At 41.4% G+C, this 9,204-nt stretch overlaps 2 protein-coding genes across 2 annotated transcripts in view; both read left to right on the forward strand.

Annotated features, from left to right (window-relative positions):
- Positions 1–7,621, forward strand: part of LOC106530411 (T-box transcription factor 10) — an 11,584-nt gene extending 3,963 nt beyond the window's left edge. The window contains exons 6-9 of the mRNA XM_014026019.1: positions 3,125–3,192; positions 5,674–5,783; positions 6,578–6,747; positions 7,232–7,621. Coding sequence (XP_013881473.1) covers positions 3,125–3,192; positions 5,674–5,783; positions 6,578–6,744 — 345 coding nt within the window. The 3' untranslated portion in view covers positions 6,745–6,747; positions 7,232–7,621. The remainder of the gene's footprint in view (positions 1–3,124; positions 3,193–5,673; positions 5,784–6,577; positions 6,748–7,231) is intronic.
- A 387-nt stretch (positions 7,622–8,008) lies between these two features.
- bace1 (beta-secretase 1) overlaps positions 8,009–9,204 on the forward strand; it is a 20,299-nt gene continuing 19,103 nt past the window's right edge. The window contains exon 1 of the mRNA XM_014026029.1: positions 8,009–8,876. Coding sequence (XP_013881483.1) covers positions 8,550–8,876 — 327 coding nt within the window. The 5' untranslated portion in view covers positions 8,009–8,549. The remainder of the gene's footprint in view (positions 8,877–9,204) is intronic.

A 9,204-nucleotide genomic window follows, 5' to 3' on the forward strand; every position in this document is an offset into this window, starting at 1 on the left:
GTTTTGTGACCAGGAGGTGACTGCACCATGAAACCTATTTTTCCCATTTCCTCAAACACACCACATTTCCGAAACAACCAACCAAAACAGTTTCTCTCTACTAGGCTTGTAAACAGAGAGCTTCTGGCCAGGCCTCAAAGTTTGGAGACGGTGGAGCCAGGAAGCACTTTATAAAGAGTCAAACCTTTACAAACTCATACAAAGGGATAAAACAGACGTTTTACACGGTGAAATGTGACTGATGAAAACTTAGGAGCTTAATCCGACACCAATTTGACCATGAATAACGTCAGGTGACGAGTCTGATTTTTTTTTCACATTGGACTCCACTGGGAAGAAATTCCATGCATACTGCCTGCTTCAATGTTTGCGACGTCAGATATTATTCGGTAAATATATTTCCATCTCTGCTTTTGCGCATTAACTCTATTACAGAATGGGGGGGAATTGGTCTTGGTGGAGGTTTGCACTCTCCGAGTGCTTCTAGTTATTTTTATTATCACTCATGGATGAAGGTGAAGCGGCAAAAATGCTTATAGCCATGTTTGTATGGGTTTGTCTGTAGTGTTGGCACAAATCACTAGATGGATTTTAATAAAACTCCAGAAAGCAATCACTGGATATTCATCTACAACTGATTTTGTTGTATATCCAAGGCAAAAGAGGAAAGAAAATCCAGAAGGTGGCTGGTTTATGTAAAATAATGTATAGTTCAAGAATGAAACAAACTAAAGTTAGTCATTTTCACAGAAAACTAAAGATAAATAAGGCAAAGACAATGCAAGTAGCTGACAATTGAGTAAAACAATACACAAGCATTCATAAATTAATAAATATAGAAATAAATTAAGAAATTAATTCTGTCATTTCTCAACACAGTTTAAAACTTTGGGATACGTATAAAATGTTTATTACAGCAGGCTTGTGGATTCCCCTTTACCCAATTTACAGATGATACTGAACTCAATGCATCGCTATCAGCCGCGCTTCCATGTGGTGTACGTGGACCCAGCTCCTAACAGCCATTTGAATGCCTACAAGAACTTCTGCTCCTTCTGCTTCCCTGAGACACGGTTCATGGCCGTCACCGCCTACCAGAACCACAGGGTAGGAAACAGAACCATGTGTTAGAACACAGGACCACAGGATAGGAAACAGAACCACACGTTAGGACATGGGACCACAGGGTAGATCAGAACCACTCGTTAGGACATGGGACCACAGGGTAGGAAACAGAACTACACATTAGGACACGGGACCACAGGGTAGATAACAGAACCACTCGTTAGGACACGGGACCACAGGGACTCATCAGGACACGGGACCACAGGGTAGGAAACAGAACAACACATTAGGACACAGGACCACAGAGTAGGAAACAGAACCACATGTTAGGACACAGGACCACAGGATAGGAAACAGAACCACATGTTAGGACACAGGACCACAGGATAGGAAACAGAACCATACATAAGGACATAGGACAACAAGGTAGAGAACAGAACCACATGTTAGGACATAGGACCACAGGGTAGGAAACAGAACCACACGTTAGGACACGGGACCACAGGGTAGGAAACAGAACCACACGTTAGGACACGGGACTACAAGGTAGAGAACAGAACCTCACATTAGGACACGGGACCACAGGGTAGGAAACAGAACCACATGTTAGGCCACAGGACCAAAGGGTAGGAAACAGAACCACACATTAGGACACGGGACCACAGGGTAGAGAACAGAACCACTCGTTAGGACACGGGACCACAGGGTAGGAAACAGAACCACACGTTAGGACACGAGACCACAGGGTAGAGATCAGAACCACACGTTAGGACAAGGGACTACAAGGTAGAGAACAGAACCACTCGTTAGGACATGGGACCACAGGGTAGAGAACAGAACCATTCGTTAGGACACGGGACCACAGCATAGGAAACAGAACCATATGTTAGGACATAGGACCACAGGATAGGAAACAGAACCACATGTTAGGCCATAGGACCACAGGATAGGAAACAGAACCACATGTTAGGCCATAGGACCACAGGGTAGAGAACAGAACCATTCGTTAGGACACGGGACCACAGGATAGCAAACAGAACCATACGTTAAGACACGGGACCACAGGATAGGAAACAGAACCACATGTTAGGCCATAGGACCACAGGGTAGGAAAGAGAACCACACATTAGGACACAGGACCACAGGGTAGAGAACAGAACCACTCGTTAGGACACGGGACCACAGGGTAGGAAACAGGACCACACGTTAGGACAAGGGACTACAAGGTAGAGAACAGAACCACACGTTAGGACACGGGACCACAGGGTAAGAAACAGAGCCACACATTAGGACACAGGACCACAGGGTAGAGAACAGAACCATTCGTTAGGACACGGGACCACAGGGTAGAGAACAGAACCACTCGTTAGGACACGAGACCACAGGGTAGAGATCAGAACCACTCGTTAGGACACGGGACCACAGGGTAGGAACATAACAACACATTAGGACACAGGACCACAGAGTAGGAAACAGAACCACATGTTAGGACACAGGACCACGGGATAGGAAACAGAACCACATGTTAGGACACAGTACCACAGGGTAGGGAACAGAACCATACATTAGGACATAGGACCACAGGGTAGAGAACAGAACCTCATGTTAGGACATAAGACCACAGGGTAGGAGACAGAACCGCACGTTAAGACACGGGACTACAAGGTAGAGAACAGAACCTCACGTTAGGACACGGGACCACAGGGTAGGAAACAGAACCACACTTTAGGACACGGGACTACAAGGTAGAGAACAGGACCTCACATTAGAACACTGGACCACATGGAAGGAAACAGAACCACACGTTAAGACATGGGACCACAGGGTAGAGAACAGAACCACTCGTTAGGACACGGGACCACAGGGTAGAGAACAGAACCACATGTTAAAAAATAGGACTTCAGAGGAAAGAGAATTACTGCTGGTCATAAACTAAAAAAACAATATTAAACTCTCATCAGTAATCTGATTTGTTGCTCTTTCATTGTGGGTGGCAACAAGTACAGGATTAAAAAGCATTATTTATCTTAAATAACGCCTCTTTTTTACTTTTATTTAGATCACTCAACTAAAAATTGCAAGCAACCCATTTGCTAAAGGCTTCAGGACTACAGACCTGCAGGGATGGTGAGTGTCATTCAAGAACATTATGCTTTTAATCACTCAAAGCCAAAGATGAAAGGATGATAATGGTTTTGCTGTGTATCTGTGAGTGCATGACTGTTTATTTGTCTGTAATATCTCATGACAGATGATGAAACTAATTGGTTGTACAACACCAATTTCAATTAAGTTGGACTGTTGTATAAAACATAAATAACACCAGAATATGACAATTTGCAAATCATTTCAACCTGTATTCAATTGAATACACTACAAATACAAAATATTTAATGTTCAAATGGATAAACTTCATTGTTTTTTTGCAAATATTAACTCAGTTTGAATTTGATGCCTGCAACTCATTTAAAAAAAGCTGGGAAAGGGTCATATTTTCACTATGTTAAGTCAATGTTCATTTTAACAACCCTCAATAACCATTTGGGAACTAAGGACAACTGTTGAAGCTTAAGTGGAATTCTTTCTTATTCTTGCTTTATGAACAACTTCAGTTGCCAAACAGTCTGGGTCTCTGTTGTTGTATTTTGTGCTTCATGAAGTTCCACACACATTCAATGGGGGCCAGGTATGGACAGCAGGCAGGTCTGTATACCTAGTCTAGTTTCTTTTACTATGAAGCCACAATGCTACAACACTTGCAAAATATGGCTTAGCATCATCTTGCTGAAATCAGCAGGATGTCCCTGAAAAAGACGTGGCTTGGATGGCAGCATAACTGGATGTTGCTCCAAAATCTGTACGTAGTTTTCAGCATTAATGGTGCCTTCACAGCTGTGCAAGTTACTTTCGCCATGGGCGATAATACATCCCCCATACCATCAGAGAGGCTGGCTTTTGAACTTTGCGCTGATAACAATTCAGACAGTCCTTTTCCTCTTTGGCCCAGAGGACACGATGTCCATGATTTACAAAAACAATCTGAAATGTGGACTCGTTTCTGGGTGTTGTTTATGCATGGCATGGCCGAGTTTGAACTTGCATTTGTAGGTGTAGCGACAAACTGTGTTCACTATAGTTTCCTTGCAATTGTACATTGAGAAACTTTGTCCTTAAACTGCTGGTCTATTTGCTCACGCAGTTGCTCACAAAGTGATGAACCTTGCCCCATCCTTAATGGTGAATGACTGAGCCTTTCAGGGCTGCTCCTTTTATACTTAAAGGGATCCCCGATTAGCTGTAACATTAGACTTTATATGATAAACATATACTTTAACTGTAAAATAAAGACTGTAAAAATACTGTTGGATATTCAGTTTTTATAATTTTTAAACTAAAAGTTTAAAAATATATTACATGGACAGGGCCATTTTATTTACACACAAAGCATTCTGGGTAAATGATGACATCAACTAGGTCATCGGCATGAGGCTGTTAGCGAGCTATATCCACCCTGAAGGTTAATCTTGGACAATATCTGACGATTGACTCCTTTAAATGAAACCAGAGAGCGTTGACAGAGAGGAGAAGGTAGAAATGACTCAGTCTGCAACTGAAAATATGGATGGAGGACCTCAGTTTAGCTTGTTTGTCATGCTAGCGCCGAGTTAATACATAAAAGGCAGTATAGTATTGGTGCTAGCGCGAAGGCTAACAGGCTAAGCTGAGGTTCTTCCATGAAGCAGCTCTGTTGTCCTCCATCTATATTTTCAGTTACAGGCTGAGTCATTTCTACCTTCTCCTCTCTGTCAACGCTCTCTGGTTTCATTTAAAAGAGWCRATCATCAGATATTGTCCAAGATTAACCTTCAGGGTGGACATAGCTCACTAGCAGCCTTGCACCAATGACCTAGTTGATGTCATCATTTACCCAGAATGCTTTGCGTGTAGTAAAATGGTTCGGTCCGTGTTAAAATACATTTTTTTAAAAAATTACAAACTAAACAGTCTACAGTATTTTTACAGTCTTTATTTTACAGTTAAAATAAATGTTTGTCAAATAAAGTTTAATGTTACAACTAATCGTGGATCCCTTTAATCCTGACACTCACCTGTTTCCAATTAACCTGTTCACCTGTGAAATGCTCCAAACAGGTCTTTTTTCAGCACTCCTCAATTCTCCCAGTCTTTTTTTGTCCCTGTTCCAGCTTTTTTAGAACGTGTTGCAGGCATCAAATTTAAAAAAAAATTGCCCATGGCGCCAAATTGGCTAGGTCCTGCACTGTATAAGATCCCACTTTAAGTAATTTACAAGGTTTGACTGAAACAGCTATCACTCTGTCACATCTCATAAGATGGGGGTTTTGCGGTGATGAACCCATGACATAATCATGGTGTGTGTGTTTTTAGATATCAGCTTGTAAATGATGATAAGGCTGATGATAGCTAATCTTTGACCTTTGTATTCATTTATACTTGGCTCAGCACTGGCCATGTCAGAGACGTGATCATGTTATCAATCATGGGAAAATCATAGTCACTTACATTACATGTGTGAACAGGCATGTAGACTTCTGTCACCACACACATCCTGCTTGTGTTTGTGTGTAGGGAAAGTAACACAAGCCCCCTTGTATTGTGCTGCCCACCAGAGGGCAGAGCTGAGCCAATCACCATCAAACCCAAGGAACAAGGAAGCTGCAGCTCAAAGACTTCTATTAGTAAGTATCCTATAATCCAGTGTTTCCCAAAGTTGGGGTCGGGACCCAAAGTGGGGTCCCGAAACATCAAGGTGGGGTCCTGAAAAGATTTTCTGAATTAATTACATTTTTGCCTTAGTTGTTACAAAGGAGTGAGGTATATATTTATAATGGATAAATGTGGTATAAAAAATATAGTTACTATGCCCATGTTTTGTTGACCTGATACAAATGTTTATCATCCAAAAATATCTGGTGGCACAGGTCTCTGCTACTGTTATTTTGTGGGTCAAAAGCTGAAAAGTTTGGGAACCATTGCACTTTGGTTCCCAAAGTTGGGCTTGGGACCCAATTATGGGTCATGAAGCACCTTGGATAATCTCCAGAAATCAACTTAAAGGGTAATAAAATAATTGCTGATGTAATATTTTCTCTATAAATATTACAAAAATACAAAATAACTGTAAATAAGTATTTATATTTGTGTACAAGCTGTTTATCTTGTCAAAAAGCCTGTGTTTTCAGGGTTATTAATGAAGTTCGTGTACTCAGACCAGTAATATTTGGGGTCACAAGTTTGAGCCATGGATATTTTGTGGGTCAGAAGATAAAAAGTTTGGGAAACACTGCTATAATCGACACATTTTATGTGAAAACAAAATTTGAATTGTTGCTTTTGGTTCATACTCTTATCAGCTGAATTTGTAAATAATCAGAACTGCAATCAGCAGTGGGCTGAAACTTGCTGAGAATGGGACAACTTTATTGTAAATGCGCAGGAGGATTATTCACCACGCTCCCCTCTGCATCCACAGGACATAAAAATTCAGTTCCAGTGCTGGAGGAGGAGTGTGAACCATTTCATCATGAGAAAGTCTCTGTGGGACTCACTGTGGACAGGAAAAATGAGAGCAGTTTGACACCGACAGCTTCCTTCCTCCATATCCCTTCTTACTGGGACTGTGCTGGATCATCTCATTAAAGAGTCAGTCTGCCACAGAACAAGCAGAGGGAAAAATGTTGCCTTCTTTTAAATAGCTTTCAATGCATTATTTTCTTTATTGTTCAGTAATTTACAGTTTTACAGTGTGATTATGTCGCAATTGTTAGTGATCCCATAAATAATACAGCAGTCTCTAAAAAAACATGATCTGGATGACTAAACTATAAACGTAATGCACAAAATCACAACTCACAACCCCCCAACTTTCACTGAAAGCAAGTTTCAGAGGTAATAATTTAACAAAAGATGCAGTAAAATAACACAAAATATAAAATAAGAAACAGATCTATAAATAACAAAGTCATCTTGCAAGTATAAAAAACTACTCCATATATAATACTTCTTAGGATTATTGTTAATAATTTTGATAATTTTTTCCATAAACACCATAGTGTGTCACAGTGTTGATATAATATGATGTTTATGCTTTTTTTCCTCATCTTCCCTTCCTGTGTGTGTTTTTCAGTTTTTCTTTGTTTCTTCGTTGGCGCCATGGCAGGCTGCCTGTTACTGCAACTCCACTGGTTTGAGCTGCTGTAATGTTCAAATTTCCCCACTGTGGGATCAATAAAGTTCATCTTATCTTATCTTATCTTATCTTATCTTATCTTATCTTATCTTATCTTATCTTATCTTATCTTAATAAATGCCAAATGGTGGTTACAACATTTGTGCATTGTTTTTTTTTTGTTTCATTTAGTATAAAATAAAAATCAAAAGAACCAGCCTATGACTTTGGCAACATGTAAATAATCTTAACAGTTGTAAGAAAAAAACTGCAATGCATCATTTTTTTTAACCTAGCTGTGCACAATTTTAAAGTGAGAATGCTCAATTTACAACACTGAAAACTTCACTACCCAGAATGCAGTCCTTCTCAATGTTATTTCTGGAAGGGTTCACAGTTTGAACATAACAATGCTGCCTACATAATAAAAGTTGATAAACAATAGGATGCCCACATTTATTATTGACAAGGTGTGCATTTCAACTTTCTTGCTTGTTTATGCAAAACTTGAAAAAAATATTATATCACTTTATAAAATAAATTTTATTTGGACGAACTTTTAATTAGCTCTTAATTAGGTAAATCAGTTTTGTGAAGAGTGTTCAATGAGCCAGAGAGAAATCCAATCATTTTATTACAGTCTTATTTTGAAAAGCTTTCCCGGAAATAGTATGGGTTTATAGTTAGCTTAACGGTACAGATGCTCGTGCCGTCGCGGATCTGAAGGATCGGATGCGGCGGAGTAGATGGAGGAGGAGGAGGAGGAGGAGGAGGAGGTGAGAGTCTGGAAGGCGGAGAGCAGAATGAACTGGACGGAACATGGACGGATGCGGATTACGGTAGCCTACTGGTCAGTCCGCCTTCCGACGGAGGTTTCGGTCGTTTGAAACGAAGAAGCCCGGTGAACATGACCCAGGCCTCCGGTTTGTTGATGCACAGAAGAGTCGCTGATTTGCGCGTCGCCTCGTATTGTCACTGAAGGGCTCGGCGTCAAGGATGGTTTTACGTCTGCTGTGTGCTGTTTTATAGGATCGCTGGAATGCTCTCAGTTTGTATGCTGTGGTTTTAACACCAACAGAAGAGGAGGAATCAAAGTGACCCCCCATCCCTCCTCGTGTCGTGGGTCAGCTGCCATCATGGTTTTAGCCGTCCTATTAGCATCCTCACCCACCTGATTCTTTTCTCGAGCCTCTTCAGACTGGAGCTCTTCCTGAGGGGAGCGCCTAAAACTCAAGTACCTAACATAAAAAAAACCCAAAATTAACCAAGTTTCAGCATGAGAGAGCCACGCGGCTCCACGGGGCTACTCGTGTGGTCGACTTTATGTCTGCTCAGCAGCGGCCAGCCCGCCGCACCTGACTCCTCGGGCCTGTCTCGGGCCATCCGCGTGCCACTGCGGCAAGGCGCTCGCGACAAGCTGTCGCCGCCGCCACCTGCCGCTGCCGCTGACTTCTATGAAGGAGGCGGCAGCGCGAGCCGGTACCGCACGCGGCGAGCGGCGGCGGAGGGCGGCCTGAGCTTTGTGGACATGATAGATAACCTGCGGGGCAAGTCCGGTCAGGGATACTACGTGGAGATGGCCGTGGGTTCTCCTCCACAGAAGGTGAGGAGTTCTATACTGTACTATACTATGCTATACTTTACTATACTATACTACTATACTATACTATACTATACTATACTATACTATACTATACTATACTATACTATACTTTTTTACATATAAAAAACTTGTTTGGGCACTTTCACCATTGAAATTGGTAATATTGTATGTGATAAATTATGCTTAACTTGCAAATTTCATTACAGTGAAGAATGAGATACTTTAGCTCATATCTGTGTGTGTGTGTGTGTGTGTGTGTGTGTGTGTGTGTGTGTGTGTGTGTGTGTGTGTGTGTGAAGAAACTGACAGATAATGAAACCATTAATTC

This window comes from Austrofundulus limnaeus, unplaced genomic scaffold, assembly GCF_001266775.1.
Source record: "Austrofundulus limnaeus strain Quisiro unplaced genomic scaffold, Austrofundulus_limnaeus-1.0 Scaffold518, whole genome shotgun sequence".
Lineage (NCBI taxonomy): Eukaryota > Metazoa > Chordata > Actinopteri > Cyprinodontiformes > Rivulidae > Austrofundulus > Austrofundulus limnaeus.